The following is a 24,340-nucleotide window of genomic DNA, read 5'->3' as shown; positions in this document are numbered from 1 at the left end:
TGAGACAGAGCCTCAAGCTGTCCCCCTGGGTAGAGTGCCATGGCATCACAGCTCACAGCAACCTCCAACTCCTGGGCTCAAGCGAGTCTTCTGCCTCAGCCTCCCAAGTAGCTGGGACCACAGGTGCCCGCCACAACGCCTGGCTATTTTTTGGTTTCAGCCATCATTGTTGTTTGGCGGGCCCTGGCTGGATTCGGACCCGCCACCTTAGGTGTATGTGGCTTGCACCTTACCCACTTGAGCCACAGGCACTGAGCCTCAGTAAATGTTAAGTGCATGAATACCTTATGCTTTTGATAGAATCACTCCTGTTAAAAGTGTTTTTCAGCCTTTTTTACCTCATGGCACAACTGAACCTGTAGTTGGCACACTTAAATTATGTTGATCAAAAAAAAAAAAAAAAGGAATATACTTACTGTGCTTTGAATTTCTTTGGAAAATAATTTAATTAATGATCTTTAAAAGTTTTTGTGGCACACCAGGTGAAAATCACTGCTGTAGCCATGTAATAAGAGTATATCCCCAAAGAGAGAATGGAGGAAAACAGAATCCAGGTAGGTAGTCATTGTAATAATCCAGGTGTGAGATCGTGTCAACTAAGACTGAGGAGGAAACAGAGAAATGGTATGAAATGGTTGGGTTCTGGGTATAGTTTGAAAGTGAAATAATGGAGACTGTGTTAAATTGAAGAGTACATAACCCATTTAAAGTGGACAGCCACTAATTAGCTCTGGTTAATTCCTTGAGGATATGCTGGTCTACTGTTAGAAAAATTTCCAATTTTTCATGAAGACCCAGGTATTTTACATGAAATCTCTGATTTTTAAATGTTAACAATAAATGTTCTTGTTAAGCTCTGCAGGCCAAACAAAAAGCATCTGATAGATGAATGTAGTTCCTGAGGCTTGCTTTGCAACTTCTGGTTTAAAATGTAGAATTATGGACGCCAATCTCCAGGCTAAGCATATACTTGGACAAATCTTGTTTCTTACTAGCTACTTTTTCTTCACTGGAGCTTCATAAAAATACTTTGAAATAATGATTTAATTGAATAGGAAGACTTGTCTTGTTTAGAACAGAACAAAGAGAAGGAAATCAAACTAGATGGTCAGGATGTTAAAGATGCAGTAAGCATTTAGGTACCTATTCAGTGGGGATTATTAAGAGGCAAGGAAAGGAGGATTGGAATAAGAAATATGAATATGATGCACAAATAATACTCTTCCACCTGAGCTTCTTCAATATTTCTCAGAACATAAAATAAGAATTTTCAGATGTTCAAATGCAGTTGAGAAGGTTTTTGTGTAGAATCTGATTGAACTTGGGACCTAAAGTCTTGCTTAGTATGGACAAGAAAAAGCTTTTTCTAGAAACTCTTTCTGGGCATTGCTGAGCATGGATGACGCGAAAATGGAGAAGATTGCTTTTTGTGGAATGCAGAGTTTTGCTTTTTGTTGTTAATAGAGTGCTTTAAACAAATGAGGTTGGTTTTCTTGAAGTCATGTCTATTTATGATTTATAGCCATTATCTTTATGTGGATGAAAATTGCTCTGGTCAGAAACATGCCATTGTCACTGCAGGTGGTGTTGCCTGCTGCATGCCCTGCCTTCTGAATAGAAAAGAGTTGTTACTTAGGGAAAAGGAATGTAGGCTAAACTGTGAGGTCCATTGGATGACTGAACTGGCAGTTTTAAGTCGTGTTTTCTTTATGTAGGTCATTTTATTTACTTCTGGATAATATTTACTCTGTGTTCCAAGTAGAAGTAGTTTTTTTTTTTAATAGTGTGTTTTCTTTAGTGGATGCTTTAAAATTATGTACAGAGCAGGTCTTTATCTGATGTGGCTTAGCAGGTCATTTGATTGGATAAATGACAAAGTCTGGGAACCCTAAAAGTGATATAAATAGTCATTAACCATTTTTAAAAAATGAAAACATAATTTTATAGCCACCAATCTTTTGATGAAGAGTTCAGACATTTCCCTTGATCCTGGGTCCCCAAATCACACATTTGCATTGTTTTTCTTATATAATGCATTATATGGTTATCTAGTTACTTTTTTAAAAGTGCAGCAAGAACTTAAAAGACTTTGCAAAAGAAGCTCAGTGGAAACTACCTAGATTTTTGCAGTTTTCCCTTTTTTTGTGTGCGCTTAATTGTCAATTCAATTACAGTATTTTGTAGTGATTTTTGCATTACTAAGTCTTTTTGAAGCATTGGATTTTGTTGTCAGAGAAACAACCATTCTTTTTGCCCTCATATTTTGCCATTTATTTATATATTTGGTTATCCAGTAGAAAGTTTAACTAGCACAAATTTGGCAACAAATGCAACGGATTCTTCATTAAGCATGCATTTCATTTAGTGATAACCATGTGTTCTTTACTGCAAGTGGGCAAATCAGTTAATACAGTAAGTTGGTTAAGTGTACTTTTAGTAAGAGATCTACTATTTTAATATCTAAACTAGTTTTTTTTTGAGACGGATTCTCACTATGTTGTCCTCACAGGAGTGCAGTGGTGTCACAACTCACAGCAACCTCAAACTCTTGGGCTCAAGTGATTCTCTTGCCTGAGCCTCCCTTGTAGCTGGCACTACAGGTGCTGCCACAAGGCCGAGCTATTTTTTGTTTGTTTAGAAGGCTTGGGCTGGGTGTGAACCCACCAGCCTGGGTGCATGTAGCCAGCACCCTAACTGCTGAGCTAATGGTGCTGAGCCTAAACTAGTTTTTTTTTTTTAATTGCAAAAGTAGTGAATGCTCTAGGCATAAATTGAAATATTACCAGTCGAAGAGGGTCCAACTGGCTGTCACTGCCAGCCAATATGCAGGGACAATGATAGGTTCACTAACTTTGTCAGAAGGATGGCGATTCTGGAGAACCCTCTCCAAGACTGTTTTATTTATCCATTTCCAAAAATCACAGTTTTATACATAAAAGTTCAAAGCAAAGACCATACCAACCTTTATTCCAAATAATAATCAGGGCTCAGCCCCTGTAGCTCAGCATCTAGGGTGCCATCCACATATACCAGAGCGGGGGGGTTCGAACATAGTCCAGGCCTACCAGCCAAAAACTACAACCAAAAAATAGTGGGGCGTTGTAGTGGGCACCTGTAGTCCCAGCTACTTGGGAGGCTGAGGCAAGAAACTCGGTTAAGCCCAAGAGTTTGAGGTTGCTGTGAGCTGTGACGTCATGGCACTCTTCCCATAGCACTCCTCTACCAAAGACAAGGTAATGAGACTCTGTCTCAAAATAAATAAACAAAAAAACAATAATTAGCATAACTCAGCGATGTGTTACAACATTCTAATTCAAAAGTTAATATTCTAAATCAGTCAACCTAAAGTACCCAAGGTAGGCATCTTTAGGGTGGGAGCTAAATTTATAAAACAATAAGAATCAGAGATAGGAGGTTAAGGTCACCTAGGACCTAAACTGACCAGAACAACGGTGCCTTGTTGGCACTAGCCTGATTGACTTCATCTTATTCCCACTACATGTGCTTCCAAAGATAGTTCCAAAGGGAATAGAATGAAATGTTACCAGTTGAAGAGGGTCCAGCTGGCTGTCACTGCCAGCCAATATGCAGAGACAATGATAGGTTCGATGTGGTAGCCAGAGATCATGAAAATAATATCCTTTAAAACAAATTAATATGTGGACAGATAATACAGAGAAAGTTGTCCTTTTTCATTGACTAAATCACTTAATTTTTAAAAATTCCCTCGTATTTTTAAAGAATGCTAGGTGTTGAATATACATGTATGAATCTTAATAGTCTTTAAGTTTTATGTATACATTATGATATATGTCTGGTGTATTAAAACTTAAATATTTCAATCATATGGTAGAAATTTATAGCATTACAAAGGGTGTAAAGCAGCGGTTCTCAACCTGTGGGTTGTGACCCCTTTGGGGGTTGGAAAACATATTTCTGATGGTATTAGAAACTGAGACACCGCTCTTCTATCCGTCTGTGGGCGGTCCACTCACATGCAGATATGCCCACACATGAGTACCCGCATGATGACATCATCGTATTAAAGGGTCCCAGCATTAGGAAGGTTGAGAACCACTGGTGTAGAGTGAAGTGTAAGACCTCTACCTCTGGTCCCCAGTTCTTCTTCAAAGAGGTTATTTCTGTTTCCTGTTTCCTTCTGTGAGCCCAAATAACTGACTGAGGCAAAAATCTCAATCAATGGAGATTTATTAAGCTAAATTTAAGGGTGCACCTGGGAAAAAACATGAACCACAGACAGACCTGTGTTTATTTTTCTGAAGGGAATTTAGAAGCTTCAGCATTTAGAAGCGTACAGGGAGAAGGAAGAAAGCAGGGCAGCCAGTAGTGACGCAAATTCTTGTGAGACCCTAGAAAATTACATTTTACTGAAGCTGAGGTGAATGTTAGAAGAGAAAAAGGGAGTAAAGGAAGCATTAATTATGAAGATATCCCTTGATGGGTGGAAGAATGTCTGATTCTGTGTTGCCTCCTATTCTGCATCTGTAAGGTTAAACTTAGAATTCATAATGAGCGTAGATCATACAGACTTGTTAACGGAAAAGAAGACATATCCCATAAAATAATTCAGAGAGGTTTATTCTGAGCCAAATTTCAGGACCATTACCCAGAGCCACACCTGAGAACCTTTGAGCAAGTGGACTCTCTGTGGTTGGTTTTATACATTTCAGGGAGACAGGAATTTCAGGTAAAGTTATAAATCAATGTGTGGAAAGCATAATTGGTTTAGCCTGAAAAGGTGGGACATCTCAAATTGGAGCCTTACTGGCTATATGTGGATTCTTTAAAGATTTGTTAGCTGCGGCTTGGCACCTGTAGCTCAGCTGCTAGGGTGCCAGGCACATACACTTGAGCTGGCAGGTTCAAACCCAGCGCGGGCTGCCAAACAACAATGACAACTACAATTGAAAAATAGCTGGGCGTTGTGGTGGGCGCCTGTAGTTCCAGCTACTTGGAAGGCTGAGGCAAGAGAATCGCTTAAGCCAAAGAGTATGAGGTTGCTGTGAGCTGTGACATCATGGTACTCTACTGAGGGTGACATAGTAAGACTCTGTCTCAAAAAAAAAAAAAAAAGATTTGTTAGTTGCCAGTTGACTGAAAGAGTTAGGCTCTAATAGACCAGGAATCAGGGAAAAGGAATGCTTGAGTTCAGGTAAGAGTGCTGTCTTTAATCAGGGACAAACTGCCAGAATATGCTGAAACTCAAGCGGTTTGTTATGTATATTGAGAACCTGGAGGTAAGTCTTTAAGAGCCTTAGGCCTGTTAATACGTCACAAAGACGTCTCTAAGAAAGGAGGGACATGTGATGAGGTGTGTCTGATCTCTCTGATGCCTTGCGACTCAGTTTTAGGGGATCCCCTTGGCCAAGCGGAAATTCAGCCACTCAGCTGCTGCTCTAGAGCCATAAGAATTTATTTTAGTTCACAGACTTTAGTTTTAGGGTCAGACATATCTTTCAAAACTAAAGGTCAGACATAGCTTGCATAAAGAGGTGGAGAGTGGCCCTGAGATGTTATTTTCTTTGTTTGTTTCTTTTCTTTTTTTTTTTTTGAGACAAAGTTTCAAGCTGTAGCCCTGGGTAGAGGAATATGACATCACAGCTCACAGCAACCTCAAACTCTTGGGCTCAAGTGATTCTCTTGCCTCAGCCCCCCAAGCAGCTGGGACCACAGGCGCCCACCACAACACCCAGCTATTTTTTTTTGTTACAGTTGTCATTGTTGTTTTAGCTGACCCAGGCTGGGTTTGAACCCACCAGACTCGGTGTATGTGGCTGATACCCTACCCACTGAGCTACAGGCGCTGCCCAAGATGTTATTTTCCTTCTGCACGAGTATATACAGCATACATACTTTAAAGAAACAACACAAATGGGAGCCTGTTAATCCTTGTTTTGTACCTTCTTTCATTTAATAATGTATCTCAGAGATGTCAGGATGTGCAGATTAGGTTTGTTTCTCAAGAATAAAGAGTATTATGAGAAACATCCTATTCACAGAATTTTTGCAGAAGTGCAAGTGTGCCAGGACAGTTTATAATTGTATCTAAAGTGGAGGAGCTGCCCTGTGGTTTGTTTAGAATGTAGAATTATCCCAAGTCACTGTCTTTCTCTGCACACAGACAAGTCATAAAATTGTGCTGCTTCCTTCCTCTGCACCACTCAGAGTGGAGGTCTACACTATCCGTTATCTGCTTTTGTTAAAAGTACTTGCCACAACCTAATTGCTTGGAGCTAAGTGTGTACAGTTGATTTTGATTGGCTGAAACTCTTTGGAGGACCTTCATCTGCTTCCTATTAATTGGTTTCCTGTTCTTGGAATGCTGAGCACAGAGACTGGCAATGGTAAAAGAAGTACTGATTTCATAATTTTATACTATTATAAAAACGTGAGTTTTGTGCATTTGCTTTTGGAGGTCAGTATCCTAATGTGCCACCAAATGCTAGATCCCTGAGGCATTATTTCTTAGGCTGTCCTTGGAGGTGGGATGTTGCTGGATTTTTTTTTTTCCAGAGACAGAGTCTCACCTTGTTGTCCTCAGTAGAGTACTATGGTGTCACAGCTCACAGTAACCTCCAGCTTTTGGGCTTAGATGATTCTCTTGCCTCAGCCTCCCAAATATGGATTTTTTTTTTTTTAATCTAAGAATGTGAAGAAGAAAATCCACAACTCACACAGACCAGAAAGGCCATAAAACTCCAAATTTCCAATATCTTTTGAACCAGACCACAGAAATGAGAAGAGTTTAGCCTTGAAATAGGGGAATTTTGTTTCTAAGAATCACAATATCGAGTGCATCATGTGCATCACATGGAGTTTTTCAGAGGCAAATAAAATTACCTACCTTACCAGAAACAGGGGTTCTGAGTTTTATATACAAGGTTAGATTCATTCTGAAGAGTAGGGGAGAAACTAGAATTAGTTTTCTTTATTGTTGAAAAATCTGCTTTTATGGAGCACGTCCTGTTTTATAGTGATATAGTAGATGTTCCATGCTCATTGCACTAGTTTGTGAAAAGGGAACTCCACAGGAGGGAAGGGCTGCTGCCAAGGGAAAGACGATGAAAGCAGGAAGAGAGATTGATTTTAGTCCTTACTGAAAAACTGTGAGTTAGTAATTTTGCTATCATTTCACTATTAAGACCTACCATCCTTACAGGTTTTTCCTGCCTTTTTCTTTTTAATCTAGATATGAGTGTGTGTATATACATAACTTAAAAAGGGAGGGGATCATTCTGTGTAATATTTGTTTAAAGTACGTGTTTAAAAGCTATTGTTTGGGCATAGTAAGACCAGACTGTTAGCTTTAGACATTAATTGTACACTTTCTCCCATGCTGTTACTTTTTGATTTGTCATAATTTTGAGTTTTAAAACAAATTCTTACGGTATCTGAGTTTTTTTTTTTTCTTTTTTTTTTGAGACAGAGTCTCACTTTGTCACCCTTGGTAGAGTGCTATGGCATCATTGCTCACAGTAACCTCAAACAAACTCATGGGCTCAAGCAATCCTTGAGTTGTATTATTCACATTCATGAAAGGCTGCCTAGTGTAGGGCAGACTTAGCTAATGTGGAAGACCAGCTTGTACAAGATCAGGTTGGATAATTTGCCAGAATGGCTCATAGAACACAGGAAAGTGCTTTACTTACCATTCCCCCACTCCCTTTTTTTTTTGAGACAAAATCTTACTCTGTTGCCCAGGTTAGAGTTCTATGGCATCATAGCTCACAGCAACTTCAAACTCTTGGGCTCAAGCTATTTACTTGGCTCAGCCTCTCAAGTAGCTGGGACTATAGGCACCCACCACAATGCCTAGCTAGTTTTTCTATTTTTAGTAGAGATGGGGTTTCACTTAGGCTGGTCTAAAACTCCTGAGCTCAAGAAATCCACCTGCCTCAGCCTTCTTAAACGTTAGGATTATAGGTGTGAGCCGCCACACCTAGCTCCATTACCCATTTATTATAAAGGACACAACTCAAGAACATCCACAAGGAAGAGATACATAGGGCGAAGTGTTGGGGAGAAGGAGTGCAGAGCCTCCATGCACTGTCTGGGTGAGCCATCCTCCAGCACCTTAAGTTTTCACCAACCCAGGTCTTTGAACCCTGTTGTTAGGGGGTTTCAGTGGCGTTTTCATCACTATATAGGTATGATTGACCAAATGATTGATCATTGGTAGCTAATAATCTCCATCCCCATTCCCATCCTCAGAGATCTGGGTTGGGGCTGAAAGTTCCAATCCTCTAACCATGCTTTTGCCTTTTTGGTGACCATCCTGAAGCTATCCAGGGCTCCCTAGCCATCAGTGGTCTCATTAGCTTACAAAAGTCACTTTCTTTTGGGGTGTTCAGAGTCTTACTCTGTTGCTCAGGCTTGAGTGCTAGCTCACCGTAGCCTCAAATTCCTGGGTTCAAGTGATCCTCCTGCCTTAACCTCCTGAGTAGCTGAGATGTAGGCAGCCACCACAATGCCCAGCTAATTTTTTCTGTTTTTGGCAGAGATAGGATCTCGCTCTTGCTCATGCTGGTCTCAAAGCCTGAGCTCAAGCAGTCCTCCCACCTCAGCCTCCCAAAGTGCTAAGATTACAGGATTGAGCCACCTCGCCCAGCCAGCCAAAAGACACTCTTTTTTTTTTTTTTTTTTTTTTTTTAGACAGAGCCTCAAGCTGTCCTCCTGGGTAGAGTGCCGTGACATTACAGCTCACAGCAACCTCCAACTCCTGGGCTCAAGCGAGTCTCCTGCCTCCGCCTCCCAAGTAGCTGGGACCACAGGCGCCCGCCACAACGCCTGGCTATTTTTTGGTTGCAGCCGTCATTGTTGTTTTGGCGGGTCCGGGCTGGGGATTCGAACCCGCCACCTTAGGTGTACGTGGCTGGCGCCTTAGCCGGTTGAGCTATAGGCGCCGAGCCAAGACACTCTTAATACCTAGGATTCTAAGCATTTTAGGAGCTGCGCATTTCAGGAGCTGGGGGCAAAGACCAAATATATATTTATTACACTAGTAAAGTTATTTGCAGGTCATGTTCTAATTAGCTAGGAGCAAGGCCTTATTAATGAGCAAATGTAGGATGCCTTGCTTAACTTTTCTACATACTAGCTTTTTTCCCTTTTTACTCAAACTAACTAATTTTCCAGAAAGTTTTTTGTTACTCACAACTACTTTATGTACCAAGCTGTGATTTATATAGTAGAGTTAGTTTTTGGTGTATAAAATCATTTTATTTCCTTTGACCATTTGAAATTAGTTGTTTCAGAAGGATATTGCTCATATGATTTTAAAGTTTATGTTCCTGCTTTATCCTTAAATTCTTGAAATCATTATACCATATATGAGTAGTAATTCCTTAAATTTCAGTTTTAACCTCTCCATTTTGTTGACTTCACCAAGTACTTATTACTCAATTAAAAAAACACACACACACAACAGGTCTAGAAATTACATTCTGAAGAAAAGCCATACATTCAGCTCAAGCCTTTCCTTCCAGACTATGATCTCAGGTCACTAAAGTAAATCCTCTGGGTCTTTCAAGCTTTTTGTTGAGATGTTAAAATAATACTTTTGTATTATTCACATTCATGAAAGGCTGCCTGGTGTAGGGCAGACTTAGCTAATGTGGAAGATCAGCTTGTACATGCTTGGTGATTCTTTGTGCTTGATCTTGAAGGCAAAACTCACATAAGCTCCTTATGGGTTGCTCTGCAAGAGTATCTGAGTGGTAAATGAGTTAGTTTTGGCTTTCAGACGGAAGGGAGACCCAGAACACACAGTTTCTTGTCTTTTTGTTCTAGTTCTCTCATTCCCTTTCCACTTAAAGAATTTACTTAGCATTCTGGAGTAGTATTTGGTATTTATTATTTCTGTTTTATTTATATGTTAGATTTTATTTATGAGCAGGGACTCATGTGTATGTAGTCCACAGCGTTTCTGGGTTTTCTCTCTGACACCATAAGGCGATCACACTGATCTCTTCCTGAAGTTTATCTTGATCCTTACTAAATATGAAATTGTGCTAAAGATTTTAACTTACTATTTGGGAAGCAGGTGCCTTATTTTTGACTGGTTTATGTATGTGCCTTTTTTTTTTTTTGGACCTAGATTACCAGAGACTGATGACTGTGGCGGAGACGATTACAGCTCTCATGTTTCCTTTCCAGTGGCAGCATGTCTATGTCCCTATTCTCCCAGCTTCTCTCCTGCATTTCTTAGATGCTCCTGTTCCATACCTGATGGGCTTGCATTCCAATGGCCTGGATGATCGGTCCAAGCTGGAGCTTCCTCAGGAGGTAAGAGCTTGGGTGTTGATCCTTTGGCCTTGATCCAGGATTGGGAAGAGAAAGGCTTTAGGATGACCCCAGCATGGTGTCACCAAGTTTATACGCTTTTATTTTGGGGAAGATGAATAATTTTTTAATAAAAAAGTAAAAACAGTGAATTTAGCTCAATTTATATCTTCCCAGAGATAAATGTCATTTTCATCACCTGACATACATACATGGCAGTCTCTGTGTTTATGCTGCCCTGAATTGCCTTTTTCATACACATTTCTTGAAACAGTGTTTTACGTGCAGGATGTCTCAAAAGTCACGCTTAAGTTGCAAAAGGTAGGGAAAATAGAAAGTTGTAGCTAAATGTATCTTTATTTACAAAACATTCATTACAATTTTTTTTTTTTTGGCCGGGGCTGGGTTTGAACCCGCCACCTCTGGCATATAGGGCCGGCGCCCTACTTTTTTGTTGAGACAAAGTCTCACTTTGCTACCCTCTGTAGAGTGCTGTGATATTATAGCTCACAGCAATCTCATACCCTTGAGCCCAAGTGATTCTCTTGCCTCAGCCTCCCAAGTAGCTGGGACTACAGGCGCCCACCATAACGCCCAGGTATTTTTTGGTTGCAGTTGTCATTGTTGTTTATCAGGCCCAGGCCAGGTTCGAACACGCCAGCCTTGGTGTATGTGGCTGGTGTCCTATTCACTGAGCTACAGGTGCCGAGCCTCATTACAAAATTTTTTTTTTTTTTTTTTTTGCAGTTTTTGGCTGGGGCTAGGTTTGAATCTGCCACCTCTGGCATATGGGGCCAGCGCCTTACTCCTTTGAGCCACAGCAGCACCCACAAAATTTTATAAAATATTTAAAAAATATTCTCTACATGTTGGGCAATTCTTTGTAAAATTTTGTAATGAATATTTTATAAATAAAGGTATATTTTTCTTGCTGTGAGGATGGTCTATTCCTCTTTCCAATTTCAAATACCAAAAGAATTGATTAAAAATAAGTATTTATTAGCTCGGAGCAGTGAGTAGGGTGTCTGCCACATACACCAAGGCTGGTGGGTTCAAGCTCAGCCCAGGCCTGCTAAACAATAGTGATAACTGCAATCAAAAAGTAGCCAGGCATTGTGGTGGGTGCCTGTAGTCCCAGCTACTTGGAGGCTGAGGCAAGAGAATCACTTACACCCAAGAGTTTGAGGTTGCAGTAAGCTGTGACGCTATGGCACTCTACTGAAGGCAACATTGAGTCTCTGTCTCCAAAAAAAAAAAAATAAAGTATTTATTTTAAAGTAGATTTAACACATGATTAGAAATAAGATTTATTTTTTGTTTTCTTTTGCAGTTTTTGACTGGGGTCAGGTTTGAACCCGCCACCTCTGGTATATGGGGCCAGTGCCCTACTCCTTTGAGCCACAGGTGCTGCCCTATTTTTCACTGTCTTAAAATTATCAATAGAGAGGGTGGGTTTGGTGGCTCACACCTGTAATCCTAGCACTCTTAGAGGCTGAGGCAGATGGATTGCCAGAGCTCGTGGGTTTGAGACCAGCCTGAGCAAGAGTGAAACCCCATCTCTAAAAAATAGCTGGGCATTGTGGCTGGGGCCTGTAGTCCCAGCTACTTGGGAAGCTGAGGCAAGAGAATTGCTTGGGTCTAAGAGTTTGAGGTTGTTGTGAGCTATGATGCCATAGCATTGTTCCGAGGGGGGAAAATTACCAATAGAATTGGTCTGCCTTTTTATGTCATTTTCTGGCTGATAAGAAATAAAACTGGCTTGTGGGAAGGGCTTCCTTACTCTGAATTTCTTAGTCATTAGAGAGGCCTCAGAAGGAGACTTAGGGAGTATTCATACATTTATTTAGTGTCATTGTCACTCTGTTTCCTCCCTCCACCACAAGTGTTTTGGGGAGGAAAGTTTTGCATATAGCTGAGGAATATGAGGGAGGGATCCTCCGAAGACGAGAGCATTCTCATGGAGTTGTATGTGGGCAACATACTTGATGGACATCCCTGGTAATTAGACCACACCTGTGATATTTAAATATAGTGAGATGCCTCTTTTTGTTCTTTTTCTCTCTTCTTTGGTTTTAGAAGCAAAATGCCTTTTTTGTAGCTTCTTCCATTTCTACTCCCTTTTCTCCTTGACCCTAGAGCTTTGTGCTTTTTGGGGTAGGGCAAGGTTGGATAAGAGGCTTGGCGCCTGTAGCACAGTGGTTATGGTGCCAGCCACATACACTGAGGGTGGCAGGTTCAAACCTGGCCCAGGCCAACTAAACAATGACAACTGCAACAAAAAATAGCTGGGCGTTGTGGCAGGCACCTGGTCCCAGCTACTTGGGAGACTGAGGCAAGAGAATCACTTAAGCCTGAGACTGTGAGGTTGCTATGAGCTGTTATGCCACAGAACTCTGCCAGTGGTGACAGAGTGAAACTATGTCTCAAAAAAAAGAAAAAAAGAAAGAGAAGATCTAAATGATGGAGAAAACCACTGAGTTGGGATATTGAGTTTTTTTAATGTACTTATCTACAATACATATATATACATAAAGAGTAGATATCAAAGACTGAAGAAAAAGAGCTTTTTGTTGTTTGCTTTAAACAAATGTGTATTTAATATTGATACCTGTTAGTCTAATTATGATTTTATAAAGTCAAAATATGGACAATAACAAAAAATGGTTGACGATGAAAAGGCGCAGATGGAAAGGCAAAGGGTCATGTGTAATCATTAAACAGGCCACTTAGCAAGAAGCCAGATTTCTTAGTTTTATTTTCCTTTTTGGCTTCCGCTCTCTGTTTACTTGGGGTGAGTTCTGTTCTTTCTTGGGTCTTTCGCATCATTCTCTGTGTGCTTCATGTATATGAGCATACAAAGAGGCTGCTGGGGGCCAGCACTTTTCTTAATGGCACTGTTGAAGAAATCATGGCTGTTTAAGAAACCCCACTTTTCTTTCTGTTCTGGGGCATTGGAACATCCACTTTGTAGTATTTCCCATCATTGCTGCAACTTTTGCCCTGAGCTTTTGGCCTCCCCCTGTGATCTAGTTGGAAGGAGCTGCCCCAGAGGGATGGTAGAATACCTATGTGTGCTTCATAAGCAGTTCTCAGGCTTCAGAATCTAACTTCATCCAGACTTTCCCTCTGAATTTGTTGGGAGAGCTACATAGCTGAATTATGCACCTTGATTTTTAGCAGATAACCTCTGCTATCTGAGTCTATGTAGTTCTTATAGAAAAACCTTAGACTAGGGGAAAAGAACTGGCTTTCTAAAGAACTGAAGTACCATGAAGGGATATACATAATGAGTGATATTATCTTTGAAAGACAACTTTGAGGTATGTGTAAAAATAGTAAATAATAACAAATAATAAAAGTCTAACAATGCATAAAAGAATAAAGAATAAAATGAAAATGACTTCAAATTTTACTACCCAGAGATAACAGTTTCTGGTATTTTCATGGACATCTTTAAACTATGTGGTATCTTTAAAACTATACTGTTAGAAGGAAGCTTTGTGGTGTTTTTTGTTTTGTTTTGGAGATAAGAGTTTCACTTTGTTGCTCTCAGTAGAGTGTCCCATCCTTATAGCTCATAGCAACCTCAAACACTTGGGCTCAAACGATCATCTTGCCTCAGCCTCCCAGGTAGCTGAGACTATAGGTGCCCACCACAATGCCTGGCTAGTTTTTCTATTTTTTTGTAGAGATGGGGTTTTGCTTTTACTCTCAGGCTGGTCTTGAACACTTAAACTCAAGCAGTCTGCCAGCATAGACCTCCCAGAGTGCTAGGATTACAGGCATGAGCCATGATGCCTGGCCCCTAGAAGGAAGCTTTGTATTAGGACTGGGGGCATTCACCTGCCTCTGTGTAGGGGCATCATCTGTGAGTTGGGGGAAAGCTTGGTTATAAAAAGGGGCTTTGTCTAGAGGGATGGAGAGTGTACATTTCCTAGTCCCCTAAATCATCTATTCCTGCCCGTCTTCAGGCATGAGAAGTCTGTTCTGTAAAAAGCCCTTTGTTCCTTTTTGTACCAACACATGAGCTCAGCTGCCCTAAGCAAGAGAAAGTGCTGAGCTGCTTTTGTGAGGTATCTTTTGTCCTGTGCTTCTCTTTGGGACTTCATTGTCTGAGTCCAGGAAGGAGGCATTTGGTCCACAGCAATGTCAGGGAATTAAACAGAGGATATTAGAGTGAAGAAGGAGTTGTCATTTTTTTTCTTCTTAATTTTGGACTTTTCTTTCCTATTTTTTCCTCCTCTTTCTTAAGACATTCCTTTATAGCTTTCCCCTGGTCGTCTGTGTATTGAACTCCCTTTCAGTGAATAACATGAGGATAGACTGGGGCAAAAGGCTGGCTGTGATTTGGTGTTAGGAGCTCAGGGTTGGGAAAGGGCATTGTGACTGAGGGTTTTGAGGGTAGAGTTAGGATACAGGCTTATAAGGAGAGGAAGTGGGTCCTGGGATCAAGGAGTTTTGTTTTTTTTTTTTTTTGAGACAGAGTCTCACTGTGTCGCCTTTGGTAGAGTGATGTGGCGTCACAGCTCACAGCAACCCCCAAACTCTTGGGCTTAAGCGATTCTCTTGCCTCAGCCTCCCAAGTAGCTGGGACTACAGATGCCTGCCACAATGCCTGGCTGTTTTTCTGTTACAGTTGTCATTGTTGTTTAGCAGGCCTGAGCTGGGTTCGAATTTGCCAGCCTTGGTGTATGTGGCTGCTGCTGTAACCACCATGCTATGGGTGCTGAGCCCCAAGGAGAAGTTTTATTAGAAGGAAAGAGCAGAAAGGAATCTGATCAGAAGTCAGCTTCCTGTCACACAGCTCCAAGAAGTTTTCATTAACCTTATGAGTATAGTAGGAATGTGGGATGGGGGACTTAGAAGAGTCATTCTCTTCTGCAGAGGGACTGATCTCTGTACCAGGGCCTAATCTTTGGTATCAGCTGGGGTCAGGGCAGAAAGTTACTGTAATTTCCTGGGAACACTGGTCTTGAAACATTCCAGGACTCTGTGTGTGTGGGGCTAAGGGGTGGGTGACTGCCATAATCATGCCAGTTTGGTTTTTGCCCTGTTGCCTTTAACTAGCTGTCCTCCCAGAAGGGCTATACTCTTGTTAAGGTCATGAGGATTCCTTCCCCACAATGACCTCCTGGAGGAAGAGATTTGGGAGACTTTCTGGGATTTGGGGATCTATTGTGGTTGCTACCCCAGAGCAGCTAAAATTTCCCATAGTCCCTCCAACAGGGCAGGAAGTTAACAGACTAAATTGATCAGTAGGGATACTGATTGAGTATCTCTTCCAGGCTACTTCTCCCCAAAGCTGTTACATAAGAGTTGGCCTCTTCTCATCTGGGGAAGGGTGGGTAGGGTGCATGGGGAGTTTGTAGAAGGTTTGTAAGTTACTTGTTTACTAAAGTCCTGCACATGCTGAGGAGAAAACTGCATGAGGCTATTGTATGAACCTAGTAATTGAATAGCTTTTTTAACTTAGCTTGCTTACTAGGTTTTCCTTCAGCCCAATTTTGTAAAGAATGGCCAGTAGTATCTACTCAGAGGCTCCTATCTTACCTTAATCTAGTTCATCTCTGAAATGTGTCTGGGCAGCTATCTCTTATCTCACCACCTCCAACCAGAGGTACTGCATATCTACAAATGTGGACACAGCATTTGGAGTTTATAAAATTCTTTGTAGACAATCTATATTTGGCTCACAGCAATGGGAGAAAAGCCAACGAGGCATTGTTGAATGGATGTAGGTATTTTTAGCTACCTCCGTTTCCTATTGGAGAAACTGCTTTTTTTCTCTAAAGAGAGGAGAACTGAGAATTGCATTGTGTGCCCTTTGGTGGGTCACAGTGCCTTGCTGTTAGCTGTAGGGATAGGGCTTATGAGGCCAGTAATCTTTGTGACTAGATGATTTAATTCTGTCTTTACTGTCTTCTTAGTGGCTTGGACTAACAGCATTTATAATTTTAAAATCTTAAAGGAATAATCAAAAAATAGTGTATTTTTAGGTGTTAAACATTTATTGACCTTTTAATGAGGCAAAGCTCAAAATCATTATATATTGGAGGAACTCTAGAAAGTGAAATTTAAAGTGATTCTTCTTGTATTTGAATTTTTGAGGTGGAAAAGCTCTCTTTTGTAGTTATAGATTGGCAGATGGAATAATTTATGCACTCAGCAAATGTTTATTGAATGATACCCACCCGGTCTCTAAAAATAGCCAGCGGGTGCCAGGTATGGTAGCTCACACCTGTAATCCTAGCACTCTGGGAGGCCGAGGCAGGTGGATTGCCTGAGCTCACAGATTCCAGACCAGCCAAAGCAAGAACGAGAGCTCATCTCTAAAAATAGCTGTGCATTGTGGTAGGCTCCTGTAGTCCCAGCTACTTGGGAGGCTGAGACAAGAGAATCACTTAGGCCCAAGAGTTTGAGGTTGCTATGAGCTGTGATGCCACAACACTCTACTGAGGGTGACAAAGTGAGACCTTGTCTCAAAATAAATAAATAAATAAATAGCTGAGTGGTGTGGCTGGGCTGGTGCCCATAGTCCCAGCTACTCGGGAGGTTGAGGCAAGAGGATTGCTTGAGCCCAGGAGTTTGAGGTTTCTGTGAGCTGTGACACCAGGACACTCTACCAAGGGCGACCAAAAAAAAAAAAAAAAAAAAGAATCCAGTAAGTCAAGTCTCCCTGTAGTATTTTCTTGGCTATTTTTTTCCTTTTATTTTTCTAGGCAAGATTCAGAATCATACATACCCTTTGAAAAAATATCATGCTAGGATGTTTAGAAATATTTTTATTTAATTTACAAATAAATTTGGAGATTATTAGCATCTTTTCATTATGGAATTTTTCTGTTCAGTAATATTGTATATATATATATCCATTTATTCAAGTTTCACATTCTACAATGATAATAACAATGTTAATTAACATTTATTATGAAGTATATGCCTGGCACTGTGCTAAATCCTTGACATTTATTATGATATAATCCTCAAAACCTGTGACATGAGTAATATTATAGTCCTTGTTATGAATGAAACAGACCTGCCTTAAGCATTTAATAATGCAGTGCAGTGAAGGAAATGATAGTTGTCTTGGCTAGAACAGGTTCATAGTTATAAGATTAAATATATAAAAATAAAAGGATTTTCTAATTTATACTACATAGATGTAGGAAAATTCCAGCAGGGATAAGAACCATAAACTGTTTAAAACATGTACATATAGTTAATTGACACATAATAATTGTACTTATTTATGTACTTATTTATGGACTACAGTGTAATGTTTCTATACGTGTATACAATATGTAATGATCAAATCAGAGTAATCAGCATATCTATGATCACAAACATTTATCATTTCTTTGTGTTGCTAACATTCTCAATCCTCTTTTCTAGTCATTTGAAAAAAATGCAATAAGGTATTGTTTACTATAGTCAGAATAGTACTAAAGAACACTGGAACTTACTCTTCCTGTCTAACTGTAATTTTGTATTGGTTAACCAGTCTCTCCCTATACTCTTTCCCCCCAACCCTTCCTATCCTCTAGTAGGCACTATTCTCTCTACTTCAATAAGGTCACTTTTTAAGCTTCCACATTCGCGTGAAAACACGCAGGATTTATCTTTCTGTGCCTAACTTATTTCACTTAACATAATGTCCTCCAGGCACATTCATGTTACCTCGAATGATAGGATTTCATTCTTTTTCATGACCAAGTAGTATTCCATTGTAGAAGTATAAAGTGTTTAAATTAAATTGAACAAGGAATTTGCAAGACTTCTAAGGAGGAGAAGAGTACATTGTTAAGAGCTTAAGAGTACGACTGAAGTCAGGGTAGTTGAGTTCAAGCCCCAGCTCTACTATTTACTAGCTGTATGACTTTGGACATGTTACTTAACCTCTCTGTCAATTTTGCTTGTAAAATCAGGGTAGCTGGGTATTGCCAACTTGTTCTTTGATAATCCAGATTACCTACCCTGTCACCAGTGTTTGAGAGTGCTGTCTTTCTGTTTCCTCTCAGAAGCAATCTTAAATCCAGAAGGAAGTAAAGAAATCATTAAGATTAGCCACCAAATTTTACAAATTGGGACCACAGCTTAGAAAGGAGTAATGGTATAGCTAGTGTCATATAGGCAGATAGCAGGGATTAGGTTTGGAACCTAGATTTTCTAACTCACTCCTAATCTTCTTTTCACTGACTATAGAATTTGTGGATTTGTCAAACATTTAACAAGCTTTTACTGTATGTGAGCCTTGTGTGTTATATGCTTAAACATCTATGACATCATAAAATCTTCATCTCTCTCTAAAGTGTTTTTTTTTTTTTTTTTGAGACAGAGCCTCAAGCTGTCCATCCCCCTGGGTAGAGTGCTGTGGCATCACAGCTCACAGCAACCTCCAACTCCTGGGCTCAGGGGAGTTTCCTGCCTCTGCCTCCCAAGTAGCTGGGACCATAGGCACCCGCCACAACGCCCGGCTATTTTTTTTGGTTGCAGCCATCATTGTTGTTTGGTGGGCCCAGGCTGGATTTGAACCGCCACTTTAGGTGTATGTGGCTGGTACCTTAGCCACTTGAGCTACAGGCATTGAGCCTTACAAAGTGTTTTCAGTATCACTTTATCTTTATTTTACAGCTTACAGACATAGAATCAGAGAGGATAAATAACTTCTAAGGTCTCACAAATAAAAAGTGGCAGGGGAAGACTGGAACTCAGGTCTTTCTCATTTCTGAGCCCCATCTTCTTTGCACCATATCTCATATATGCCCATTTTTGGTGTTTTCTCTTCCTTCTCTTTTCATTGTCCTTTCCAAATTTCTTCCTTAATTTTGGGTAGTAGTATGTACTTATTTATGAGTAAGTAGTATGTACTTATTTATGCACTCAAAATCCTCATCCTCTTTTGACTTACAGGCTAACCTCTGCTTTGTGGACATTGACAACCACTTCATTGAGCTGCCAGAGGACTTGCCTCAGTTTCCCAACAAATTGGAATTTGTTCAGGAAGTCTCAGAGATTCTCATGGCATTTGGCATTCCACCTGAAGGGAACCTTCATTGTAGTGAGAGTGCCTCTAAGCTGAAGAGGCTTCGGGCTGCTGAGTTTGTCTCTGATAAAAGAAATGGGAATATCGCTGGCTCCCCTTTGCATTCCTACGAGCTCCTTAAGGAGAATGAAACGATTGCACGGCTGCAGGCCTTGGTCAAGAGGACTGGGGTGAGCCTGGAAAAGGTAAGACTGTGTATATGGTCATGTCTGTGAGCGTCCTGTCCTGAGGAAGTAAGGTATGAGATGAGAAAGCACCCAGTTCAGGACAAGGCATATTTGTGAGCAATGAAAGAATGTTCTGTGTGGGAGACTCTGGATTTTATCTGGCAGGTGTTATCCTAGTAAATACTATTTACATCTAAATCTGAATAGCAGAGACTCCCAGAGCTATTAATATCTCCTGAATATATATTTCCATTTTCCATAAGACTGAAAAGTAATGTAAATCTAAAAATCCACTAAAAAGTCTCTACTAAAAGTAGGAGATAAAGAGGACTGTGATCCAGAGGAGGGTCATGACAAAATGAGTGAGCCAGAAGAGGAGCTTGAAGATGACCCTGGTATGGTCAGAGACTATATAAAGACCTGGAAAAAGTGCCATCGTTTTGGTATGATGTTATCTTGAAGACAGGCCTAGATATTGGGAGGAACAAAGTGGAAAATGCATTCTTCAAAGGTGAACTCAGGCTGAATGGGGAAAAATTATGGAAGAAAAGCAGAACAGTGAAAAGGGGAGATATATTGGATCTTCTCATTGAAGGGGATAAAGAAGCAGGAATAGACAATAATATGAATTCTCCTGAAAAAAGTGTTTGAAGAGAAGACTGCAAATGGTTTTGGGATGCTGGAAGAAGTTAAAGTTGCCTAAGGAGAATATGTCTAAATAAATGGATTGATTTTTAGTGATAAAAATGCTTTTTCATGGTGGGGGAAGGGGCCAAATCATAAAGAGAACATTTTTATTAAAATAAAGGTCTCTTACCACTTGTGGAAAATAAATAAAGTTGAATAGACTTCTTCTTTGGACATCAAGAAGAGCCTGCTGTTAATTTTTTTTTTCTTTTTGAGACAGAGTCTCACTTTGTCACCCTCTGTAGAGTGCTGTAGTGTCACAGCTCACAGCAGCTTCAAACTCTTGGGCTCAAGATCTTGCCTCAGGCTCCTGAGTAGCTGGGACTACAGGTGCCCACCACAGCACTCATCTGTTTTTAGAGACGGGGTCTCATCTTGCTCAGGGTGGTCTCAAACCTGTGAGCTCAGGCGTTCCTCCCGCCTTGGCCTCCCAGAGTGCTAGGATTACAGGCATGAGCCACTGCACAGGATGCCTGCTGTTAACTTCTGTGAACAGTATGGTAGGTTGATTTGGAGGGAGGATGGTAGTAATTGGGATGTTCAGAATTCTTTTAAATCCATTGCTCTGTGAGTTTTACAGCAACCTAAGACAAATTGAGCAGGTATTGTTTTATATTTGATGAAACTGATGTTTAGAGAGCCTAAGTTTTGCCTAAGACTTGAGCTAAGTCTAGAACCTCTTGAATTCTAGTCCTATGCTCTTTTCCAGGAATGTACTAATCTTTCTGTTTTCTGACTTTGAGGAAACCATTAGCTTTCTGTACTTGTTTACCCTTCTTTTCACCCTCCCCATTCTTCTTGCTAAATTACTTTTATAAGTTACATATAAATAGAGGGGGGTAATGTGATAATTTTGCTGAGATGTTTTTATGTAAAGTGTGAAACATTTCATTTTTGTGCTGTATTTAGTCATTTTGAGCAGGAATTTTATTTATATATTTTAAATTATTTATTATTATTATTATTATCTTGAGACACAGTCTCAAGCTGTTGCCCTGAGTAGATGCCATGGCATCATAGCTCGCAGCAACCTCCAACTCTTGGGCTCAAGTGATCCTCTTGCCTCAGTTTTTCTATTTTTAGTAGAGACGGGGTTTGATTTTGCTCAGGCTGGTCTCGAACTCATGAGCTCAAGCAATCCACCAGCCTTGGCCTCTCAGAATGCTAGGATTACAGGCATGAGCCACCAGCCCCCATCTTTTTTAAAGAAAATCTTTAAGGAAAAAGATAGGAAAAGTGATTGGGAAAGAAAATGAGAGAGAGGAAGAGAGAGCTAGTGTCTGACCTTGTTGCTTTGCATTACCATTTTCTCATTGACTTCTAGATTCCCTCTTTTCTTCCTGACCCTTGAGATAATTAGCACCTGTCTTTCATGGTTGAATAGCTGAGTCCCTAATGATCTTATCTCCACTCTCCATTGAGTTCTGGACCCTCCAGATCAGAGTCCTTTTTCTTTCTTTTTTTTTCCTTCCCATTTTTTCCCCTTTTGTTTTCACCATTTGCTGCTAAGAAAATGAACATTGGAACAAAATCAGACAAATTGCATTTCCTTGGGATAAAAAACAAATGTGTGTGTATGTTCTCTGTTGTTCTTTTTTATAGCTGGAAGTTCGTGAAGACCCCAGCAGCAATAAGGATCTCAAAGTTCAGTGTGATGAAGAAGAACTCCGGATTTACCAGCTAAACATTCAGATCCGGGAAGTTTTTGCAAATCGTTTCACTCAGATGTTTGCGGATTATGAGGTGTTTGTTATTCAGCCTAGCCAGGATAAGGAATCCTGGTTTACCAACAGAGAGCAGATGCAAAACTTTGATAAAGTGAGTATAATCTTGCTGGGAAGCAATGGGAACTTGCCAGTTATGTCTTGAAAAAGTGACCAAAAATGAGTTTTTCTTTCATAATGTTATACTCTGGAAACAAGTTTATGGCCCTTCTGATATTGATAAAATAGGTCTCGTTGCTTAAGAACAGATGTGCTGATTATTAAATCTATCAGGTGATTTGTGTGGAAGAAATCCTCACAGCCTTACCAAGAGTACAGCTATTTTGGGAGATAGTAGTGAGAGAAAGCAGGCTAGAAATCAAACTGCATAATCATAGCAACCCCCTCCCCACACTCCTGGAATATATTTCGAGGCCAGTGTTCCTGGGAAATGTCAGAACAAGCTGTCTCTTACCCTAGTCTTGGCTAACACTAGAGATAAAGCCCGGATGAGAAGATAAACACTTCTAGAAAAGGGAGTTCTAAGACCTGTCCTTACACAGCATCATTTTCCTTGCAGAAAAAAGATGACTTCCCTCACCTCTCATAACTCCCTCCCCTCATTGTAGCTATATTAGTAAAAGCCTTTTGAAACTGTTGAGAGCAGGCTGACTTCTGATCAGACTCCACTCTGTTCTTTTTCTCGCCTTTCTCTGCTAATAAAGCTTTTCCAATCCCTGGACTGGCCTCTTCTCTTTTTTATGGACTTTTCCACTCAACTCTACCTCTAAATTTCTATATTTGATTTGCCTCCAGCCAAAGGGATCTCTTAAGGCAAAGATACACATGCTGATAGAAGGTCAGGATTCTGGGAAGATTGGTTGCCCCAGTAGGTTACCAGAATAAGTCTGGTCCATTGTCAAAGTTTCAAATTTATATGAGTGTAAAAAAAAGATGAGACAACTTTTCAGTTTACTTTTCATAAGTACCTAGGAAACTCCAGAGAAAAATTAACCTACTTGCTTCCTTGGGCACGTTACTTTTGCTAATGTAGGCATCATGGCAAAACCTGCCCTTTTCCCTTGGTTGGTTTGCAGAAAGATCACCTCACAATTACAGTGGATTAATAAGAGAAAGGTTATTTCCAAAATACCATGCACATGGGGAGTAAAGTATCTCACCACGTGCTGGCTGGACTAAGTTCCAGTCTCCTTGCTGCAGCTTTTGGGGAGAGCAGTGGCTTTGAGATCCTGCTGATTACCAGAAACTGTACGAATCATGGTGAAACCAGTCCTTTTCCCTTGGTTGGTTCACTGAAAGATCAACTCGTGATTATGGTAGATTAATAAGAGAAAGGTTTATTTTCAAATACCATGCGTATGGGGGGAACCACAAGATGATTACCCAATGTCTCTGCAGTGGTCAGAGACCATTATAGATGTTTTTTAGAGGGGGGGTGATTGTGGAATGTATAGTGTAGCAAGTGGTTGCTAGGGGAAACAGATTAATTTGTAGATTAACCTGAGAGACACATACTGTGTTTTAAATAATTTGGGGCCAGGGCTGTTAGCATGTAAAAAAAGAAGTCAGCAGCCCCTTTGACTCCCAGTCAGGTTACTCAGGTTTCATGCAGATAGAGGAAAGGCCTTCCAGTGGCTTTCTGATCATGAATGGCCTTTAATTAAAAATATTCTTTATGCCAAGGAGTCATATTTTGGGGTGAAATTTCCTTAGCTCCTTCACTGGTCAAGGCTGACGTACCTTATTCCTGTCAGTGATAGTTTTCTTTTTGTCTCACCAGGCATCTTTTCTGTCAGATCAGCCTGAGCCTTACTTGCCCTTCCTCTCAAGATTCCTGGAGACCCAGATGTTTGCTTCTTTCATTGACAACAAGATCATGTGTCATGATGATGATGACAAAGACCCTGTGCTACGAGTGTTTGATTCCCGAGTAGACAAGATCAGATTGCTAAATGTTCGGACACCTACTCTCCGCACATCCATGTACCAGAAGTGCACTACTGTGGATGAAGCAGGTAAGGACTTGGATTATGTCATTAACATGTCCCTTTTCCCAAGTATGCAGTCTCTTTCTCAGTTTCAGCCTTTACATATGTTGTTCATACTGCCTACAATGCTCTTCCTTATTTATTTTTTATTTTTTATCTTTTTGCCTGGCAAACTTCTCGTCCTTTAATGTTAAGTTAGGAGTGAGTCCCACCATAAGTAGTAGAGGACCTCATCAGCAGTGGGTTAAACAAATGGGGTTATTTTTCTCAAATTAGAAATGCAGAATTGGTGGATGCCTGGTATAGGCTCAGCTGCTCAACCGTGTAATCAGAAACCAAGATTCTATCTTTTCATTTATCTAGCTTTAGCATTTTAGCTTTTATATTCATGCCATTGCCTTATGGTTGCAGAGGCTTTTTTTTTTTTTT

The 24,340-nt window shown here is 40.4% G+C and overlaps 1 protein-coding gene and 1 pseudogene across 3 annotated transcripts in view; both read left to right on the top strand.

Moving 5' to 3' along the window:
- The window catches only part of DENND5A (DENN domain containing 5A), a 105,289-nt gene that overhangs the window by 44,296 nt on the left and 36,653 nt on the right, over nucleotides 1-24,340 (top strand). For all 3 annotated transcript variants that reach the window (XM_023514907.1, XM_003781086.3, XM_012803686.2), the window contains exons 5-8: nucleotides 10,118-10,305; nucleotides 19,213-19,530; nucleotides 21,802-22,017; nucleotides 23,704-23,938. In XM_023514907.1, the coding sequence (XP_023370675.1) occupies nucleotides 10,118-10,305; nucleotides 19,213-19,530; nucleotides 21,802-22,017; nucleotides 23,704-23,938 (957 nt within the window). The remainder of the gene's footprint in view (nucleotides 1-10,117; nucleotides 10,306-19,212; nucleotides 19,531-21,801; nucleotides 22,018-23,703; nucleotides 23,939-24,340) is intronic.
- LOC105887300 lies at nucleotides 19,551-20,272 on the top strand (annotated as a pseudogene).

This window comes from Otolemur garnettii, unplaced genomic scaffold, assembly GCF_000181295.1.
Source record: "Otolemur garnettii isolate 467f Iridium unplaced genomic scaffold, OtoGar3 scaffold00001, whole genome shotgun sequence".
Taxonomy (NCBI): Eukaryota; Metazoa; Chordata; class Mammalia; order Primates; family Galagidae; genus Otolemur; species Otolemur garnettii.
This window is presented reverse-complemented; position numbering and strand designations above follow the sequence as displayed.